This window comes from Rhipicephalus sanguineus, chromosome 3 (assembly GCF_013339695.2).
Source record: "Rhipicephalus sanguineus isolate Rsan-2018 chromosome 3, BIME_Rsan_1.4, whole genome shotgun sequence".
Lineage (NCBI taxonomy): Eukaryota > Metazoa > Arthropoda > Arachnida > Ixodida > Ixodidae > Rhipicephalus > Rhipicephalus sanguineus.
The window spans coordinates 63,460,716-63,483,779 of record NC_051178.1 but is presented as its reverse complement, the minus strand read 5'-3'; the positions used below and the strand labels follow the sequence as shown (position 1 = coordinate 63,483,779).

At 46.3% G+C, this 23,064-nt stretch overlaps 1 protein-coding gene across 1 annotated transcript; it reads left to right on the top strand.

Annotated features, from left to right (window-relative positions):
• The first annotated feature begins 14,505 nt into the window (after positions 1-14,505).
• Positions 14,506-16,264, top strand: LOC119385519 (deoxynucleoside triphosphate triphosphohydrolase SAMHD1). Its single transcript, XM_037652939.2, has 2 exons — positions 14,506-15,667; positions 15,939-16,264. The coding sequence occupies exons 1-2, from the start codon at positions 14,506-14,508 to the stop codon at positions 16,262-16,264; spliced, it is 1,488 nt and encodes a 495-aa protein (XP_037508867.1).
• The last annotated feature ends 6,800 nt before the right edge of the window (positions 16,265-23,064 follow it).

Genomic DNA, 23,064 nt, shown 5'->3' with positions numbered 1-23,064 from the left:
TGACTAGTGGAGGAAAAAGAAAGGTGCGCGTCAAGCAGCGAGCTGGTCGCAATGCTGTTAAGAGGCGCGCCGCGCGGCCGTCGTCGTGAGTCACCCGTTTGTGCTCTCGAACAACATGAACTACGGGGCTGTCAACACTCGATTCCACAACGTGCAAAGCATCAGGACTTCCGTCGTGTTTCTTTCTTTTTTTATCTTGCCTTAAATTTTACGTTTCACACGCTGGGAAAGGCGCACGGCAGCACACGAAGTCTTGCGACACAGCCGCGTAACATAGCGAGCAACTTGTGTAGTATGCGACGCGTACAGTGCGTACATCGCATCAGTCCGCCTACCCATCACGACTGACACACTTTGCGTCGTATGCGCAGAAGCCGCCACCGCTCTCAGCGGGCAAAAGCGTACTTAGGCCCTTCTTTGTTTTTCAGCCAGCTTACCGGCTTGCTTCTTTCCTTCCTTGTTTGGTTGCTTCCTTCCTTCCTTCGTATACATTATATAGCTTACGTGATTCAACAGGGAGAAGCTGTGATAAAGCGTCACCTTCCATCGTGCGATCCCTGGTGGCGTGCGCAATTACGCGATGACCCTTCTGGCGTCCGCGACGATTAACCGCCACGAAAGACCGGAAGTCTCCGCGCACCTATGCCCGAAAGGAAGATGCATATGAAGTGCTTCCGAAGCAGACAGGAAGAAAGAAGTTCGTGCGCCACGCTGTCTCAAGGAGAAGAACTAAATCAATCTCCAGCATGCGTGCTCCTGGTTACCCACCAGTGAGTGCTTCGCAGGCGAGGATCTTCCTCCTTATCGGTTGCACGCCATTTCCTGTTTCGTCATTCCTTTACATTAAGGTGCAGGTGTCACTAAACTTAGTTATTACTTAACTTACAGGTACACTAAAGGCAAGTAATATTTTATGTCAGAAAGAGAGATGAATCCTTGGGAACCTCTAGATTCTAGAACGTGAATATTATGCACAGAAGGGCGTTCGTAATCGAAAACTTAACAGAAGTGCACAACATGATTTGCGCCACCAGTGGGATAATTTGGAGCAAGATGCCGATTACGTGGACCATACTCGGCACAATTAATCACCAGTACTCAAACTACTCATAATAGACACTAATAATAGACTTTACAGGACGGAAGAGAATGCACTTGTGCGTTTCAGTTTCATTTATCGAAAAAATAACTTCTTCACGTTACCCATGAGAACGAAACGCGTTCCGTTTTCGACGGGCTGTGCTCCGCTGCACCGCAGCGCCGGCTTTCAGGTAGGTAAGCGCGGCCACGGCGAATGCTACGTCAGAATGCCGTTCACGGAGGCCGGAGGTTTGAATTCCGCTAACGGTATTCGGACCACTAAAACGTGCTTTTCTTTTAAACTAAGCATTTCCTTAGCACAGCACAAGCACTACGATGTTTCTGGGGCGCTATTTGAACAACACACGTCGACTAAATATTTGAATATTTGCCTTCCGTGTCCCTTTAACCGTAAGAGAAAAATATTCGCACACGAACCTCAAACCAATCGGCAAGATATTCCTCTTTGGTGTGAGATTTGTGCGCTTTGATCGGAGACTGGTATGCAAAATATGAAACTGGCGTTGCACGGCTTCCGCTGTGTCCTTAGTTTACGCCAGGTCAAGTGCTTGAAAAAAAATCGACGACTTCACACCACAAAATAACAAACGCTGCGCGTGGTTCGAGATATTCATCATGAAATTTTAATGGCCATGTCAAAACTGACGGTGCCCAACGCGCGCAGAAAACGCGGCCTCTCTGTTACGTCAGAGCGGAACTACCCGTGATAGGGAAGCAAACGTACGTACAAGCAAGTTCTCGTGTAGAGTACCAGGACGCCCTGTAGGACTACATGGGTCACAATTACGAAATTGCACATGTTGAGCTAAGGAATGCTAAGCAATAACAGAACAAGAAAAATGTTCGACACATATCGTCGCTGCTGCAGAGAAAACCTCCATACACAGCGCGATTTTAAATTTGTAGTGCGAATAGCGCTTTAAGAGCGACGTATGCGCAGCGAGGTCCTACTTGTGACGGCTTTCCCCACCTGCGCAAGATATACTGCTAGAACTGTTCCCCAACATATCCGGCGCAATTCGCTTTCACTTACACGCGCGTTCACCTTCACTCGCTCTCAAACCTGCCGGCACATTACCCGCCCCCGCTTTGCGGGACCGTAATGACGTAAGCGTTGCGTCACTTCCCAAATTGAGAGAAACCCTCTCCGCAAGTTATGTCTCCGTGTTACCACGGCACCGGCTACGCGTCGAAGCACTCTCGAATCTGGCACATGCATGCAAGGCCGGCCGCTGACTGGGCGTATATGTGCGTGCAAGGTATACAGCGGATGTTTCCTTTGTGTAGGCTGCGTGGGCGGCTCATATAACTGCAGTGACCGGCCGGCACAAACCCGGAACCGAACGATTGGCATCTCCGTCATGCGTGTTCCAGTATAAGGTCGCGGCCGATTTGTTCGCACGCAGTTGTAACGGACGCTGCGTTATCCTAGCGCCATTCGTATTCAGACGCCGCGGCGAGATACGGGCCGCAATTCACTTTGAAAGCAGCCGCTCCTTAGTATCACCTCCTCTCCCACTCCTCCCTGACGTAAAGAAGAAGAAAGAGACACGAGAGAGGGAAAGAGAGATCAGGTCGCTATGAGGTACGGCACATTATGCCGGTGAGACGCTCCTCGCATACTCGACAGCGACAGATAAAAGGGCGAGTGTCTTGTGTCAGACTTCTCTTCCTAAAATAAAGAAGCAAAAGTTGCCAATATGTTCAAGGCTCAAATGGCCGCGTTGCTCAGTTTTATTTATGCCTCACCTGGCCTCACCTCACCAAGCCATGTCGCGCACACGTTCTAAGTTTAAAAAGCGTATTCTTTTTTAAAGTTGTGTGTTCATGGATCGCTTCTTCCCACGTTCTGTAACGAGATATGATGATGTGCGATGTATGCTTTATGACAGAAACAAACATTAAGAAAAGTGATAAAAGGTAATCGATGGATCCGCAAGATGAGTTGAACACGGCTTTTCGGATGTCAGATTCTTGCAAGAATCATAAACGAGCTCCGTGAAATGAGTGAACACGTCTTAATGAAATGTCGGAAAAGAATTTATTCGAAGCAGATTGAGTTGAAATAGTGTCCCTCTTAGAGATACGTGTCTAGCAGGGACATTCGAATCAGAACTGTGCATAGGGAAAGGTCTTCCCGTTGCTATTATTATTATTATTTGACGCGCGTTTTCATTCCGATGACAACTGCTGCGCTGCGAGGTTAAGAATGTGGTTTTGCGTGACCAAACGGTATTTTGCGCCGTTGTCTGTAACAGCTTTGACAGAGAGAGAGGTATACAACAGGCAAACAGAGATCACCGAGCAAAACAGACAAAAAATGTACACAGTTGCACCCAACGTGAAAGCTGTAGGAAGTGCGGAGCAGTGATTCGCCTGCCCCTCAGCGACGCTTGCGTTCACGGGCAAGCGCGCGCTGGCGTTGCAAACGTGCAGCCTGCTCAGCGTCCATGGCGGGAAAGAAAACCTTCATTTCTGATCCATTCGCGCCCTCTCCGCTCCTCCTTTCCCTCCTCCTCTCCGTCCTCCTCATCCTCACTTCGCTCTTTCACCCCCTATACTAAACAATGCACGGCTATGCTGTGATTTTCCCTCCCCCTCCTTCTTTCCTTCATCCTCACCCTCAAATCTCTGCTCCTCACTCTACCTTTCCTTTTCCACCCCTTTGCTCTACTATACTATAAACAGCTATGCTAGGCTTTACCCTCCCCTCCTCGTTTCACTCCTCTTCAACCTCACATCTCTTCTCCTCATCCTCACTTTCCTTTCCCACCCCTTGCTATACTATGCCTACACATGGCTATGCTATACTATGCTGGCTATCAGAATCAGGATTTTATTGATACAAATACAAGGATATTACACGTGTTTAGTATACATACATGCTATGTTTTATCTTCTCCCCTCCTTGTCCCTATCCTCCTCACCCTCACTTTCATTTCCCGCCCCCTTGCTATAATATACTATATATGGATACGCTATACGTGGCTGTGCTATATAATGGTTTTGTCTGCGTGATGCTATACATGGCTATACTATGTTTTGCCTTCTCCCCTCCTCATTTCCCTCCTCCTCACTTTCACTGCTCTTTCCCACCCCCTTGCTGTACTATACCGTACACGGCTATGCTATACATGGCTATGCTACACATGGTTTTGCTTCGTGACGCCAAGCGGCGACATGAGATGACAGCATACGACAGCCCGGACCCTAATATGCTCCGCACTTAAAAAAAAGAAACGATAGGTGTTAACATTGCAGTCAAACATGTAACCTGTACACTGGAACAGACAGGGTGCGGTAGTAACAACAGAAGAAAATGAAAGCGTGGCCCCCTGCTTCAAAAACACGCACAAATACGTGGTTTGTTTCTACAAGATAAATTTCTACGTTGCAAAATATGGCTATGGGGAGGTGGCTCCACTTGCAAGGTGCGCATGCTTGTGAGCCTGGGCAGTTTCATAATACCAGCAAGATGCTTTCGTACGAGCACCATTACGAATGCTTATGCGTTAAGGCAGACGCACTACAATTGGCCCACATACCCACCCACGAACACATACCACATGTTCACACACACACGCGCACATACATACATACATACATACATACATACATACATACATACATACATACATACATACATACATACATACATACATACATACATACATACATACATACATACATACATACATACATGTACGCTGGCAATTCAGAAATTCGCTTCGGCGTGTGTCAAGCGGAGCACTGACCAACACAAAACTTAGATACGCAAGTGGACAAGACTACTCGCTGCGTAGGCTGACGTGCGAGTTGGCATGCCTACTTTTGTTCCCCCCTGCCAAAGAGGGAAGCTATAAAAATTTAGGGGCAACCAACAATATAAATACGAACTTTCAATATCTCGTCCGAGACAGCCGAGGATGCTTGCCATGCGTTAAGTCACCGTTCTATAGAAAGCCTTAGTGTTGGCTACCGTTAGATTCGTATACCTACGTGCATCACAAACTCATATCTTCACATCACGCGCCGAAGCCCACACTTCACGCTTGCGTGAGGAGCGCCCATCCTGCCTTCTATTGTATGCGCTAGACGTCGGTTTACTCTAGATGAACTCGATGTCGAGGCGGCTCTTGAAAAAAAGTGGGGCGCTGCTGCCGGTGTTTTGAATGTGAGCAGATGCCGGGAGCAAAGAGCGGCTTTTCTTCGAACGATGAATGCGCAAGTGCACGACTCGGGTGTGAGGGTCACTTGATGGATCGCGCTGGTCTCGCGTCAGTTGTTTGCATATCTGAACGGGTGCATCGATGTATGCGTGTCCTAGTTGCTCATGTGCCGCTGTGTTAAAAGCGATGAATTGGGCTGCTGAGCGCGTAAGCTGCGAGGGAGTTGCAGGTTGCCGTGCGTAATACTTGCTACTTTCTCGTCTCTCTAAAAAAAGTTACGACTACATCGGCATAGGAATAATGCGATTAAGCGTGCAAGGATGCCAGGTACGAAGGGAACAGAGGCCTGGTGACCACTGACATCACCGATTTAATCTCGATATGGCAGTTATGCAACCATATTGTCCGGCTACCAAGACAACTGGTTCATACACTCATTCGTGACTCTTGTCAAAAATTTCAAATTTTGTCTTGCAAAGTGACTTCACTGGAAACACGCTGCGTGTGCCTCGCCATCTTGTATTTTTCTTCGCTTGTTGATTTATTGTTGTGCTCCTCTTTCACATACTCTCGGCGTTGCAAAATATAAGAAAATAACGTTTATTGGGGAGTATTTCGGTTTAGGCATACATGCCTAATAACTTGAAAGCGCGCATGCGCGCATGATACAAAAAGGGCGCGAAAGCGCAGGACTGATACCGAGGACGCAGCATAATATTTGGGCTATGTGTTCGTGTCCTTACATCATCGTCTTCTTTTGTAGCACATCACATGTCTGTGTGTTTCTATCTTTCCTCCATCATCTTTAGGGCTGGTTAACTTGCAATTGACGTGTTTTAATGCACTCAGTGTTCAGTGAAGTAGAAGTAGCAGCAGTATATGGTTTGATGGGAATGCATGTGGCGACTGAATCAATTTCTCGCTGGTGGGATTCCAATACTTGGCATGTACAGTCGCAAGCAATATAAGAGGGGGCACCTAATTCCTGTTTAATCATTGTAATGTGCTGATAATAATGACACGTATTGAACTGCAAGAGATAACTTTCTGCTTCAGCATTTATTGTCATGAACAGTTTCGAGCTTACCAACTGTCTTTAGCCGCCATGACCACTAAAACGTAATTTCAATGGTCCTTCTCATATTGCTCACTACTGTACATTCACTCTCATTTCCTGGTGTTGGACGATTTCTACGCAGCGTGTGTGGGCTCAACGTATGCACTGTTAGAACTTAAGCCCATATGCCTGGGTGTAATGTGCAAGCCACCGATAAACTACCACAATTAACAAAGTGCAATTTATTTTTCCTTAACGTCCGCTGTCAGGGCATTACATCAAGGAGGGTAGGTGCTGTTAACAAGGACAATGACATGATTACAAAAGTTGCCTACAGAGTAAAGGTGTGTATTTCTTTGAACACTGAACTAAGAGGCACGCTTTGTACAACGCGATAAAAAGCTACAAATAAAACTAAAGATTAGAAAATAAAACATATTTCAGCGAGCCTATTCCCAATATAAATGTTGCGCGACTTCATGTGTGTGAACTTCCAATATCGCAAATTCCCCTGTTTGAACAGCCCGTGGTTCTCCCGTGGCTTTTATCATATGGCGCGTCAACTCACCGCATCAATCACCAAACATGTACACCAGATTAGAGCAGTCAAATATAACTTTTAGTCGGCAAGAAAATGCACTCGCTCTCCCAGGTAGGACGGAGCGAACAAAAAAGGTGTCAACCGATATTCGATGTGCATGCACGCATCGAACACGTACAAAAAATATTTGTATCATATCGTCGTTTTGGGACGTTAAACCCCAAATATTATTATTTAAACATAGTTGTAGATGAAGGGAACAAAAAAAATGTTCATACCTGCGCGTCCTGCGCGTTTGGTTTCGATATCGCTACAGAAATTCGGTTATCCGTAACTTAACTTCCGTGCAATTTTCTTTTTATTTCTAAGCAATTTGGGCGCGCTATAGATTACGACGACTTTCGCATATATAAAACTGCCCTCAGATTAATGATCATCAATTAATTTTAAAAACTTACAGTAATTGGTCTCTTCTCGTCAAACTTACTTTAACTGTGGCAAAATATTTCCGCCTCGACGCATAATTCGTGCGCGAAAACGACAGCTGCCTCACTATCATATCTTTATTATAAAAATGTGTATTGTCTAAAGAAACAGGCTCTATGCTTTCTACACTGAAACTGCTAGATGTCGTCTAACCGCATAAAGGCCAGTTCTGTGGGATATACAAGAGTCGGGTTACATTTTAGTGTAACATTTCAGTAGTCTATAGGTCTTCATTGGTTAGAGCGATTTCTTGCACACTAACGCAGATGTCGCTGCATCATCCCATCTTAGCAACCTCATTTATACTTTTAGTTCTTACTGAGTCACTTCTACCTACAACGACGCAGCCTCCAAATTTCGGTCTGCAACCAATATCCCTGCAGCTCATCGCAAAATGATGCGCTGTGACTCGCCTGACATTGTTTTCATGTTCAAGCCTTGTCCTCATCTGAACGAAGAAACTGCTGGGCTGTGCAAGTACACGGAGCAGCAAGGCGTACCACAACGGGACTGCAACACTAAGTCGCTCGTCAAATGCACCGTGAGGTGTTGTTTACAATATCCCGCCCTCGTGCGGCGAACACTAAATAGGACATGAGCGTGCGTGGCGTTGCATAGTGGTTCATTTGGCTACACACTGCAAGGAGTGTGGTTGCAGCCCGAATTTCGAAGGCAGTGTGTCGTAGGGAGAAATCGCTTAATAAGAAAGAGAAACGTATTTTAGGATGCTGGCATGCAAACACGTAGAAACACATTTGCTAGTGTGCCATCAGTTACCGTAACTGATAAGAAGCCGGAATACTTGAATGTTAACCACATCCTCAATAACATGCAGGGGTAAGTTTTTTGCGATTAAATGACAGCAGTGCGCCTGCGCTTGCAATTTTAGCGCAAAAATCTTATAATTGTTGCCTCGGTGACTAAACGTTTAGTTGGAAATCAGTGCTGTCCGTCTCGCCATCGTTTCATCCATTCCCCTGCAACCACACGATAAGAAATTTCTCGTGGTGGTGGTGGGGGTGACCCTATTTGCCCCCTACGTTTCTGCCTGACATACATTTACGCTATCAGAAAGGGTCTTAAGAAATATATGGAAGCGGGGGCCTATAGTTAGCTCCAGTTGCTTTCTCCTTTCCTTCTTTGCAGTAAACTTCCACATTTCATTGAACTCGAACTTCAATTCCAACGCTAATTAGGTGGATTTCTCGAGCGTAGACGACCAACAGTCGCGGCACTATTAAATGCGGAGCAGCTTAATTAAAGAAAGGCCCTGTCGTCGTCTCATTTCTCGCGTTGGCGTCACGCAGGTTCCTCGTTTGATTCACATAAGCCGAGCAGACTGCACCCTTGTAACGCCAGCATGCGCTCGCCCGTGAACGCCAGGCGTCACCGAAGGGCTAATTCGTCTGTCGGAGCTAGCGAAGCGGCAGCGAAACTCCAGACTGGATGACCGGCCCTTTAATGAAGCAAAGATCTTAGGAGCCTGGTCGCGTAGCATATCAGCCCAGAAAGCCACACGAGCCCTCCTGCGGTACTTGAAAAGAACCCTATTGAGCGACCGCCTGTGAAACTCGGCACTGTGTGTGTGAGTGTGATGTGACATGTGTCTATCCTCCTCTCTCTCTCTCTCTCTTTTACTCCTCTTTTCCCCCTCCCAATGTGTAGGGTAGCAAACTGGACGCATAGTCTAGTTAACCTCCCTGCCTTTCCTACATTTCTTCTCTCTCTCTCTCTCCAGCATCGGGAGTTAGACACAGGCATATGGAAGGGAGAAGCGGAGGCGAAACGCCAGGGCCTGGAGTTAGACGCGTCGCGTTGGGAGCAGCAGACAGTAGAAAAGCAGCAGAGCCCTTATTATATAATCACAAAAGAAATCAAATAATCGCAAGGAAAGATATTGCATATATTTTCTTGTGAAATATCGCACAATCACACGAAAGGAACAGAAAAGAGCAGACAAACACGTAATAATAATAATGTTTTGAGCTTTATACATTCCAAAACCACGATATGATTATGAGGGACGCCGTTGTGGAGGGCTGGGGAAATTTTGGCCACTTGGGGTTCTTTAATGTGCACCCAAATCTAAGTACACGGGCATACGGATTTTCGCCTCCATCAAAAATGCGGCCGCCGCGGCCGGGATACGATCCCGCGACGTTCGGGTCAGCAGTCGAGCACCATAACCACTAGACCAACATGGCGGAACAAACACAAGAAAAGAACACAAAGGAACAGAAAAGAGGGGATAAAACACCACGTAAGCACATGAGAAACACAGGCGAATCAACGCTCCGCACATGGGGTGGAGGTGGCTTAGGTTTTTTCCCTTATTTCTTCGAAGATTACAAGCTGTCAATGCCTATTGCCTTCGAGTAGTTCTTTAGATCGCGTTGCACACTATGTAATATTTTTCGTGGGCCACCACAAATATTCATTCCCGACCACATTTCGTTCCCCATCTTCCCGCCGCTGCCACTTCGCTGAAGGAAGTTTATGAAAACGAAAACGTCATTTAGAAATATTTACACTCCAATAAGAAATCATTGGTGGAAAGTAATAAAAACTACCGTGTCTACATTTTGTCTTCGTCTCGTTCAGCTCTGTCTCTGGCCCTTCAAGTGTTTACACACAAATATAGATTCCCCACTAACACCGACAGCCGCCCAGCGAAGTGTCGACCACATCACGCTTGCACCAATTCTTTAGCGCTTTAATACATGTGCAAACCTTTGGTGTACTAGCATCCAGCTTCGGTGAAGTCAATCAGCGAGTGATACTGCGAACACGTTCGATGTATCGCACAAGTGTACCTCTTGCTGTGATGCCCTTATAAAAAATGAATATTTAGTTCTCATTGAAATACCATTGAGCATTTATTGAAAGAACGGATTTTCAGTTACATCGCAAAGCTCTTGAGCTTGCTCGAGATATACTCAGTGGTTTTTCCTGTTCATTATGTTACCAAAAGTGTCGTTGACAAAAAAAATGTTGGCTTGTGTAACTATTGAATACCAGTGCGTGCATAAGCGGTATTTCCAAGCGTGTAAAGTAGCGAAAGCTTTTTATGGATGAAACCACACAAAGTAAGCAGCCCATACCACCAAAGAACGCATATTGTACTCGTTCAGTGCATCAGCGGTCGTCTGCCGCATGAGATACCAGCTGCCTTTGGCAACTTTATTTCTCCAGCTTGTCCGTCTTAATTACATCTAACAGAACGACTCACCACATAGCTCTTCACACTGAAACGATGCATAGCTGACTTCTTGCTGCAGTAACCGAAGCGACGCAAAAGTGTAACCTCCGTCTACACAGCCGCACGCAACAACTGCACTACAGCTGAATCTACCAAGAAAGCTGAATTCCTAAATTCCAGCGTTTTACGTGCCACAACAACGATATGATTATGAAGCACTCTGTTGTGGAGGCCTCCGGAAATATGAAACATCTGGAACTTTATAACGTGCACCTAAATCAAAGTACACGGGTTTCAGGCATTACCGCGTCCATGGAAAATGCTACCGCCGCGACCCGATCGAACGCGCGACCATCGGGTCAGCAGCCGAGCACCGTAACCATCGCACACCCGGCAGCCACAAATGAAACTTTGTTTGAGAATACCTTCGTATACAGTGTTTTAAGGTAGGGGTCATTCATGTACCGCCGTGAATGCGTACAAGTAACTAAAATGGGATGACATAATAAGAGTCTGCGGTGTATTTTCTTTTCTTTTTTTAGAAAATAGATTTTTTATAAAAATCCTATGACAGTTAATAACAAGTTTTTGTTAATTAGTCGCCTCACTGTCAGTTTAGTTGCGGTAAAGTATTTCCGCCTAGACATGGAGTTTATGTGCGAAAACGATGGGAGCCTGACTGTCATAGAATTGTTATCAAAAATATGTATTTCCTAAAAAAAACACCCTGTATACCCAGCGATGGTGAGCCTCCTGCGCTGAATACAGCGCCTGCCTATTCGGTCATCGAAACTTGCAGCTGGGCAAATTGGTTCGTACTTCAAGGAAAACTGACATGCTCAAAGAAACAAACAGCGGCACAGAAGGCCAAGCAAGGACGAACGCTCGTCCGTGTTTGTCCTTCTTTGTCCCTTTTTATCTTTTTGCGCACACCTGTTTTCGTTGAGGATGCCAGTATAGTGTTGATACGACCGTGGATTTCAAATTTCGCCGCAACGAGCTATTAGAGGAACGTGATGTACCGGCGACTATCATTCCTTTTCATTTTATTTTATTACTACTCCCGCAGTTGGCGTTGGCAAACTCACGCCGCCCACTCCATTCAGTCCATGCGTAAACCGTTGCAACTTGAGCACGAGCCTGCGCGCCATATCTCAGTGCGACAGAGAAGATAACGCTCGAAATGATAAATTTGTGAAGTGTTGACGTTGCGTCAGCAATCATGAATAGTTCAGTGTTCGTTCACCAGGAAGCTTTAAGTAACTTACTAATAGCGATAACCGTCTAATTTGCTGACGGACCTTGTAGCGCTCATTCTGTATCCATCCGCGCGGCCGTTGCTTTAGCTGTGTCAATTGAGATCGCGCAGTTTGCACGTGCTGGTCGCACTTGCCGCATTCGTCTCCTCTCGCTTCATTTTGTGTTGGGTTAATGCCGTGATTCACGGAAAGTATGAACGCAGCCCGGAAGAAGCTACTTCGCGGCATGTTCAACAATTGTGGACCTGCATGCAAGTGTGTTCCTAAGGAGTGACTGTTAGTGGCTGTTACGTTCACTGGGCGTTAGGCTTAGGGCCGTAACATTTCCTGCTGAGATATGTACGGCTCAGCTTGCGTGCGAGACTCTCTCGCAGCTTCCTTTCTGCTAAGCTGGAGGAACAGACGTGATCACCTTGATGTCCGTTTACCATTCCTTGGATTTGCGGATTCTGTATACCGCAGGCCTCTGCCATTATTGAAAGTAAGTTCACTTTCTTTAACTTCGCACTCTTTTATTAGAAAACCACAAGAAATGGAGGAGCGTGTTTTCTTGCATCGCGGTTTGCGTGCGCGAATTGTTTCAGGAGTACTTGACTGGGTGATACTTGCGGAATACACGATTAAGCTTTCCTAACATAAAGGCAAATTACGGTTTTCGTTCATGTTTGAACGTACTGATCTTTACTGGCCGTGCTTACCGGAGTTTGTTTCAAGGCATATATTAACTTTTACGTTCAAGCGCCTGTACTACTATTCTGACTCTGCAAAGCTGCCTAAGCCAAGTAATTACTTAGTAGAATTTACGGTATGTGTCGTTTGCTTTATTCTGTCACTACAACAAACCTGTGGATAAGACAATGCTTACACTAGCAGATAGCATGTTCGTGTATTCCTGCACAGTAGTATCTCCATGTAACGATAGCCTGTGTGGGCTCTTCTAGTATAGTTTTGAATGTGCGAGGGTGTGAGTGCGAGTGTAAGAGGCACGTTTTAGGGAGAGGAGTTGGGTGTCTTTCCTAGTGTCTTGATGTTTCTTTGCCTTGACTGTTTCGACGCGCGCCTGAGAACATGTGGCTTAGCTTCCCGTCTATGTTAACCTCTCACCTCTATGTCTGCACCTCTCAATAGATGCATGAAAAAAATGTTCTCTCGCACGTCGCTTAAGCCTGGTTAATTGTAGCGTGTTCGTCCCTCGGTAGCCGTGCGGTGTTATCGAGTTTTCGCCTTTTCACACCACCCTCCTGTAGGTACCAGTTTCTGATATTTTTTTGCAGGTACGACTCACACTTCATATCTTGAAACAAGGCGCCACATCAACTAAATTACGGCTTTCTTCTCTGATGGTGAGTTATTTGCAGTTGTTTGTATAAATGAAGATATATGTCCGCAAATTTGCGTTTTCTCGTTTCCTTGCGTACTTAAAAGACAACAAAAGGTCACACAACTTATAAAAAAAGTTGACATCTCCGAGTGTCTGTGTGTGTATCATTCAATTGACTTATGTGCTCGTGTCCTGATATATTAGTTCTCGTCCAGTTTGCCTTGTTTTTAGGTTTACGAGCGTTTTGAAGAATCGAAGCATTATAGCAGGCAAGAAAGTTTTTTCTAGTACACTTCTTGAAAGCGCTATACATATTTTCATTCATTTTGGTGAAAGTAAATTCTCAAGATTACAGATTTCTAGATTTAATACACAAAAGCTGAATAACATTTTAAAAGAATTGCAGAACTTGAGTGGTTCGTCCTGAAATTCGAATATCAACAAAAAGCACTATGTGCTTTTTAATCACGTCTACGCTGTCACTGAACTGGGGAAGTGACCTATTCAGGTAGCGTACTTTCAATTATTTGTCTACAACAATCCAACAACTATTAAAACATATTTTGTACAACGTATTTCTACGACGAAATTCCAGTACTGCTTCAATTTTAACTCAATAACTATGCAACGGAACCATCACAATTATTTCCCAATGCTCAATGTACTTTCAGTAATAAATGTGCGACGATTCAACATCGTCTTCTGCAACAAAACATCAATAAGATGTCGCTGGCCAATTTTCAACAGGTGTCAACAATAAGCTCAATGATACTTCAATAAGCAGACAATTACTCTTCAGTACAGTATGTCAACATTAACCAATGGTGTGTCAATTATTTCTCAAACAAATATTTACTAAGGGATATACACCCATGGTGGCGAAATATGCAAGTCGCCTTTTCTTTACCGCAACTAAACAGGATTTAAACGCTGTAAAGAGGCATATGGCCTGAGTGATTCCGTCTTGTCGAGTTGCTATGCAAACATGCAATGTTTCGGGTTCAGCTACTGAGTTTCGGATTGTTATCAAGAAGAAGCAGCGAGGTTCGGCGGCCGACCGAAGGCTACAACAGCCTCAAGACGCTTATCTGTTCGCACATTTTCGCCGAAGCACTCAGCTGCGATAAGGAAAAGAGACGTAGCTGAACATGATACGGGAACGACTGCATCAACATAAGTACAAAAGAAGTTTCTGCACTCATATGCGTCAACAAGCCGCAAGCTGTTCTTCCGCAATATCAAATGACCGCGCGAAGGTCAGAGCAACAGGACAGCCGTCACACGACACAGTTTCGTGTGGAAAGATAACACTGTCGTAGGTGCGCTATTTAAAGGGGCCTCTGAGGGCAGTTGAAAGGCACACAAAGCCAGCATGGGAATCGAAGTGAGAGCAAGGAAGCCGCTGACAGTCGTCACCGCAACGACGGCTTCGATCGAAGACGTCTCTGCAAGGCGGCGTCTTCTGCACCATCTCCCACCTCGTAAACTCTTCTGGGACCCTGTGCATGGAGAGATATCCCTACACCCGGTCTCAGTGGCCATCTTGGACACACCCGAGTTCCAGCGGCTTCGCCACATCAGCCAGCTGGGCACGGCCAATTATGTCTATCCGGGCGCCTCGCACACGCGCTTCGAGCACAGCCTGGGAACGGCACATCTGGCTAGGCTCTTAGGCTCACGTATACGGGAACGCCAACCCGAGCTGAATATAACGGACAAGGAGTTGCTGTGCTTGGAGTTGGCCGGCCTGTGTCATGACCTGGGTCACGGGCCCTTTTCACACGTCTGGGAATCATTCTACCGCTCAGGAGCCACCAGCAGAGGCCTTGCACCGCTTTGGAGCCACGAGACCATGTCCTGTAAGCTTCTCCGGCATCTGTTGCGCGTTCATGGTCTCCAAGAAATCTTCGATGCGTGGGAACAGCACTTTGGACAGGGATTCACCAGTGAGGACCTGAAATTAGTCCAGGATCTCATCTTGGGTAACGTAGATCAAACTTCACCTTCCCGGCGATTCCTCTTTCAAATAGTCTGCAACCCCGACTCAGGTCTTGACGTGGACAAGTGGGACTACTACCTGCGGGACTCCCACGCTGTTGGCGTGACGTGCGGATTTCAGTACGAGCGACTTGTAAGCAGCGCTCGCGTAGTGTTTACTGAGGACGGGGAAGCGCACATTGCCTTCCGCGACAAAGAGTTGGAGAACGTGTACGAGATGTTTCGCACCCGCAGCCGGCTGCACAAGACCGTCTACCGCCATCGCTTCACGGGCGTCGCCGAGACGATGATCTGCGATGCGATTCGGCTGGTTGACGAAAAAACGCGCAACATCTTCAGCCACGAGAACCGCTTCCTGCGCTTCTGGCAAACCACTCACGACGTTGCCCGTCCAGATGCAGTAAGAGCGGCGATTGAAGAGTTCGTCGCACTCACTGACCGTTCGGTAGAGCTATCAGTGCGTAGCTCGCGCTCCAGCGATCCCGACGTTTTGCGAGCTCAGAGACTGTGGAGGTCCCTATTGAAAAATTCCATATGTACGGAGTCCGCAGATACGGACTTATTGGAATATGGAATGCCATATCACCGTATCATACGGATATCCGTATCTTACGGATTTCCGTATCATACGGATATCCGTATCTTACGGATTTCCGTATGATACGGTGATATGGCATTCCATATTCCAATAAGTCCGTATCTGCGGACTCCGTACATATGGATTTTTTCAATAGGGGTCGCTCGAATGTCGGTTCCAGAAACCGCGCTCCCTCTACCGTTATCTAGGAAACGTGCCGCACCGTGAAGGTGTCACAGAAGAAGCAGTGCGGGCATCATTCCTCGACGCCTTACCAGAGGATGTCCGTCCACCGACAGAGGACCTCGTGCTGAATCTCGAAAATGTACACTGGGGCCGCGGTACGGAAGACCCTGTCAGGAATGTGCTCTTTTATCGGAAGTCTCGGCCAGACGCTCCTGTCCGGATCGATGAGTTGCGCACTTTGGGACGAGTGTACATGGTCCCTTCAAAATTTCAGGACTCTCTCTGGCACTTCATTTTGCGAGCGCCCCCAAAACCAGGTTTCGAGCAATATTTGGACCAATGCCTCGCGTCGCTGAGGACAACCAAGTAAGAGAAACGGGGCTCGGTAATTCCGGGCGCATCGAAAATACCTGCAAACCGAATTATGCGTCGCTGACTCATAATCATAGAGTGGTAGCTCCTGCGCAGAAACTCCAGCACATAAGCCGATTTGTCTCCATCTCTGTGTTGGTGGTAATAGATATTCTGTCTGCCCACTACATCATTCTGAGACACCTTGTACATTATATCGCGCACAGGATAAAGTGATTCTAAAGGCGAATCCGGAATAATTAGATGAAACATATGAAGGCGGATGCGTACGTAACTGCGTGAAAGTGGTTTAATCTCATCCTTTTAAATATGTTTTACCACAGAGCTGTTACGGTCAAGGTTTCCCTTGTGTCGTAGATAGAAAATAATCATCATCACCATGAAACGGCACGCGCTCGGTCACCGCCCAAGCACTCTGTACAGATGGTTAGCAAGATAAGCTGAAACGTGCCTCCACTAATCGGTGTTTGCCGCCCGTGTGTTCGCTTGTTAACTTTTAGTGCACCAGTGCGGTTAGCAGTAGGCTTTGCCCAATTTATGTGGCACATGCGCGCTATCTGAGTCTTGCAGCAGAGCTGTTATGGTCGAGGAGTGCAAAAAAATATAGAAAGCGAGAGAAAGACTATAAAAAAGTGAGAGAGATAGAAAGACGCATACTCGAGAAACATTAAAAAAAGAGAGAGCAAGCATAACACCGCATATATATATATATATATATATATATATATATATATATATATATATATATATATATATATATATATATATACATATCATAGCAAGGGTCTGGTGCAGCAAGTGTCGCAAACGTGAGCAGATGGCCATTTTGCCCATGCACAGAGAGACAACCAGCAGCTAGCATGCAAAATAGAATACTACACAGCAAAAGAAACAATGCTTTTCGCGTGAGTGGCATATTAGTCATGCAGTCATGAGAAGTCGTCAAACAGAGAGTGTCGCCAGCAAATGTCCACAGCGGGACGGGGGGGGGGGGGGGGAGAGAACATGGTTAGGTTATTTTCCTGCTGCATCTGCTGAACGTCAAGGGTACCACGTTCACCCTACATAAGGGTAAACATCTGGATAAAGAGCCTTAGATAAAACCATCATCTATTCAGGAACCACCGAAAGAACATCAACAGCTGAAAAGAGCACAGCGACAAATTTCACCCGCGCTCAAGCTAAAGAACAGGCAGAATCATTTCCTTTCATACCTCCTGCCAAGGAGAATACAGCACGAAAACTGAACGACTCAAAGGAGGCTCGCGTGCATGTACTATACAATGCTGTTCCTCAAGCACTGCCGGTCACCATACCGCCAGAGAAAGCGCTCTATGCAAGTTATATCGGAATTTTCCGAGAGCAACCGGAGAAAATGAAAAAGCAGCCTATCAAGGAATGCTTATAAGCAGAGCTCCTCCAAAACAGAAGCGCACGTAGCCGTAGCGACGTCCCCGCAGACAAGTAGCCACAATCACCTGCGAGTGAAACCACAACACTGTCGGCCGCTCGAATCGCAACACAACAGTCGCCTCAGTCTTTCAAAACAGCGACGACAACCTTATGAACACGGCTAGACCTCGCCAGAATGAACAACACGCCAACAAACTATGCATGAGATGTCTCCCACAGGTCTATCGCTTGGAACGCTTCAGAAAGAAGAAAAAAAAGAAAAGAAAGAAAAAGAGCAAGCGAGCAGCGCAAGCAAGCGCGCAGGCGAGGGAAAAGCGAGGACGTAGGGGCCGATTACCTTCGTTAAATTTGAGATAGCATGTGTTTAATCATGTTTCTTTGTATGAAATGTATATTGCGAGTCAACCCAAGTGTCTATTCGTGCATCATTTTGTAAACAATGCTGTCACAGTATTTCACATGATGCTTGTAAGTACACAATTGTGCATGTTCGAATTGTCATGTACCACATGTGTTATTGACAGTAGTATCTATGTTACGTGCACTTATCTGCAAGTGCAATGTAACATTGCATGGAACTGTCAATTTTCTTGTGACTGGGAAGTGACGCACAATATATGATGTACTGATCTACGGACGTATGGACTCATATGTGTGAGACTTTTGCGTGTGCTCTTTTGTGTTTCTAGAATTTTATTTCGGAACATTCTTAAATAAGTGGAGGGCAGCGTCACAAAAGTGCGCATACACAAATCATGCACCGCCGTTCCCAGAGCCAGCACCAGTTTACAAACGCCGGAACGCGATATCTCGCCAAGGACACAGCGCCTGAGTGCTTCAAATCGCCGGAACGCGAATCAACGAGTCGATTCTAGAAGGCTCCGCGTAACACCACGGCACCGCGAGCACGCCAGAGATCGTCGACAGCCGACACCCAGAGAACGTACGTACTGGAACTTTCTATCCATGGCTTCACTAGTGCTGAAGGCGGAATAATCACATCGATAGCTCCAGAGCCACGGCGGAAGCCAATGTAAGCGAGCATAAACGGGGCAGCTGGCAGTCAGTGAATGAATCTATCAGGACTGCCCTACGACCAGCACAACGAGGGAGGAGTACCAGCGCTACAATCACCATGTGATAGCACAGTTTGACCCGATGCCGGGATCTCCTGACTCGGAACATCGGTGAATACCAAGGACATTTGAACTCCTTGGACATTCGCTTATGCATCTGTAGTATTCTAGCGCAAGCTGATTATTGTTGGCCTCCGTGTTGTTATCTTGATGATTACTTTAATCCATCTCAATATTCGTGTGGTATAGCCACCATGTCTACATGCTGATGACTGTTTGTAACTTCCTGGACTGAGAATATACGTTTTGTGTATTTATCAACTATCTGCCTTGCATCAGTCTTCGGACAAAAACAGGCGTTCGATGGTGCAACGAAAGGACCTGGTCTTAAACTGTTCGTGCTTTCGCGCTGCCTTTCGGGGGACAGATACGTCAGTCCTTAGAATCTGCCTAGCGACTGCTTCCAAATCACTGGGTTGCGACAACCCTATATGCATGTCGGTTTGCACAAGCCACTTTTCTTGTAGGCTAACATAAACGACCACAAGTAGTGGTGGCAGTGGTGGTGGTGGCGGCGGCAGTAATATTGTTGCTAAAGGCGGGGTTAGCCTAGGGGACTTAGCCGACAATCGCTATGACTGGGCGTCTCTTTCTATGTAGCATGTTTCGCCATGTGCAAAGAAATGTCTGCCGTTCTTCTATGTACCGACAAGTGACAGCAATGGTTGTACTCTGCAAAGCAAGATTTTGAAAGGAATTGCAATATAACTGAACAAGTTTGTGAAGATCTAACGAAGACAATGTGGCATATTTCGTGCGTTATTGAAGTATTGGCTCCCAGGTCGGGTTTGATGTTTCTTTATGCATTGTGAAAGTTTGCTAAATTTTATGTCATATGTTTGTTTATATTTTCTCAGATTTTCGTTTCACGCTTAGCCTTTATTTGCTTTTTTTGTGCTTGTTTACTTCTGGTTTTTTATGTTATTTCAACTTATTTGTTTGAAATTATCGGGCATCGCACACATATCCGCATTATAGATAGAAGAGCACTGGAAAGGCAGTGTCTACGAAGAATCGTACTCACACTGTGGTTTCCTATTTCTCGGAGCTGTGTAACGACGCCTCAATAGGGAAACCGACTTTGTTCGCGCAGCGTACTTCAGCCGTATCTTTTGGCAAGATATACAATACCGCAAGCTGCGCGCTTGGAGTGGCCGCAAAATCGGCGTCCGTTTAAGATAAGTATGGGCGGAAGACACAGCCGCTCACTCGCGCTATGCAAACGGAAGAGATAGCAAAAGAGAAGCATCAGAACGGCAATATCTACTACGGAACATAACTACCGCTGTCACTAATGCCTATTCGTGTGACCATCGGTATGCCTCTCACATTACCGTATACGTGCGCACACTTAAGAGTTCCGTGAGAAAGGGCAAGGAGCACCCCGGATGAAGCGAGCTTCCAAGACGCGTTTCGTTGAACAGCCGCCTTACTGTATGCAGTCAGGAGAATGAGGGCGACTCGTATTCGAGGGCCTCCAATGAATTCGCGCGCCTTGTTAAGCTTCCTTTTCTATTCTTTTTTTTTGCGCTGTTTGTCTCTTCATTGTTTGGGTGCTTTCTCTTTAAGTACAGACACGCTCAAGACGAAAGTTTTCATCTGCGGACACTCGTTGTTATGTGCGTTAAAGCGAAAGCCTTAGATGCCTTATCAAACGCGAAAATTGACCATCGGCGGCGTCAGCACGAGTGATGCAAAAAATTATCAGCAGGTGAGGACGTCGCCATATGACATCATCGTATCATCACAAATTACAACAATTTGTGACGTCATCATGACGTTCATGATGCCGACATCACATGAAATCGTCGCTTGGTCAAAGGTGGGCTCATCGCAGAGCCTGTGCCAAACCATGCTATAGGTGCGGAAAGCTTTCAGAAGGGGGCGGGGGAAGGTCAGTACATCTACTGAGAAGAAAAAGATGGCTTTCGCCTTCGAGTCGTCTTAGGTGAATGAATAATGGACCCTATGAATTTTATTGCTTACTATTTGCCCGTTGACATCCATGCTGCTTTCGTGAGAAACCGCCGATGCTTATTTAATCATGCAGCAATTAACTCTGCCTGGGCGCGCGCGCAAGTGCAGGAAGCAACAAAAACAAAAAAAATGTACGACAAATGCGCCATGATCTCACGTAGGACAAGGGAAGCTTCCTATGCTAACAAACTTCGCTGCTACGAGGGGAAGCTATAGGAGGCACATATAAGACGTCTGAGCACTTCATTGGATTGTATTTTACACGTAAAAATTTTAAGCCATCCTTGTTTTCACAGTCTTCTATCAGCTGAGCTTGTTGATAGATTGTTGAGGCGAACCGCAGCTGCCAACATAGAGTTCCAGTCAAGTAGATAAAGTCTTGTTGTTTCCAAAGTGGAAGAGAAAAGACCGCCGAGACTTCAACTGTCCTAAGGGCAGGTCGGAAGTAGGAAATGTAAAACATCGGCACTGTCTCCACTCGGCAAGAAAACATTTTTGTGGTGGCCTTAAAGCAAGGAAACATACGGAAACATACGCTAGCAAGGTGGCGTTCGTTGAGTGACAAAAAGACGCCCTTAGAGCCAACTGTTTATGGAGTGTAGATTGCGTCTTCGGCAGAACACGCTTCAGAGAAAAAAGCTGTAATGAAAAGGTACTCTTTGATGTTGTTTTCTTATAGTTTACTTAAACACCATTCGCTATAAGTGAAACGGCTGCGCTGTAAACGCGGTAAAAGCCGGCTAACGTCAATTTTTTCAGCGTTTGTATAGTCACAGCAATGATGCTAAACCGATGCATCAACATGACGCATGAAAGCGGACAGAATTGTTTTGACTGTTCACTTCCGAACTGCCACTGCTATCAGTGTCACAGCAGTACTTATAATGGGTCTTTTCACATCCTGCGCAATAGGAGGAGTGAGGAGAGAACTATCGGGGAAGGGACATGCATCCTTTAGGTTTAAAAGCACATATTCGCTTTTCAGATTATTGTTATCTTGCTAGCAGCTCGTACATCTATTTTGAAGGTACATGAAGCGCCCTGAAAACTTTGCATTTCTGCGTTAGATACCAACTTAAAAAAGAAAGCACTTGGCTGAGTTCTTTCGTATTGTGCGGCATGTGTCGTAGAATTTCTAATTTTGAAGCTTGTGTTTCGGTGAAAATAAAATTCGGAGCTCATGCGCGAGAAGATTTCTTATTTGAGTGTATGGCGGACACCAAAGCCAGCGAACGAGGATACGTGGGGGTCCCGTCAGACTGTCGTGTACCCCTTAAGTCAGGACCCTGTGCACGCTTTGCTTATCCTGATGTAAGCGATGTCACACTGGGTAGGCAGAATGTACGTGCCTCCGGCAACAGCTTTCGCCGACTTTCAAAGTACGAAATTCTCTGAATGGGTGCACAGATGATCGAGTGTGTGTGTGTGTGTATGTTTGTTTGCTTATGCAAATGCTATTGAGGTTTGTGTTATTAAATAGAAGTTGTCATTACCATACGTAATATAGTGATCCGGAACAATGAGAGAACATTGCCATGCATTTCGCAGCCACATGCGGGATATCTGCCACTGTTCTTTTTTTAATTATTATTATACTCGATGCTAGACGTGTCCTGATGATTAGCCTTTCCATCCGGCTTCGAAAACTTGCGCAACCCATTAAACAAGAATGCCCCCGCGAGAAGGCGCCTGGGCTTCTGTAACACCCAATAATTGACAGGCATACGGCGTGTCTCTCGCATTCGTAACCGGCACGCACGTCAATTGCGTGAATGGGAGTACACTCACGGTATAACGACGCTGCACTTCACAGTCGCTTCAGTTATCGCTGCAATCGTGCTACCGAATGAGCGAGATGATCTTCACAATCTCTCATATCGAGCGGAGCCAACATCAGCGCCAACCCGACAGCACGCAAACAGCCGCATCCGATATTTCGCCGACGAGGAAGTGCGTCCGTCCGTCGGGCAGGCGAAACTGCCCACGAAGCTCACGCGCCCGCTCCTTCTCAACGAAACGCGAGCAAGCAGGTTGCGGTAAGAGGGGCCCTGTTTGTCTTCCTGTTTCGGCCGCGACCGATTCCCCTCGTTCATTTCGTAAGCGAGTCGTGCGCCCGATAGGAATCTCTCGAGGGGGTCGTCTCCGGAACGGCGTATCAGCGAAAACCCGTCTTTCAAGGGAGCACGTCCGAAAATGGGTGTGGTGTGTGAACGCGGGCACGGCCTCGGCTCTAACCTTGGACTCTTCTGTCTTAGTGTGTTGCCTCTGAGAC

What these genes read in the sequence shown, in the direction of transcription:
- LOC119385519 (XM_037652939.2), top strand. Translation starts at nt 14,506, where the DNA reads ATGGGAATCGAAGTGAGAGCAAGGAAGCCGCTGACAGTCGTCACCGCA. An exon ending in CCTATTGAAAAATTCCATAT is followed by an intron (nt 15,668 to 15,938) that starts GTACGGAGTCCG and finishes CGCACCGTGAAG; the next exon opens with GTGTCACAGAAGAAGCAGTG.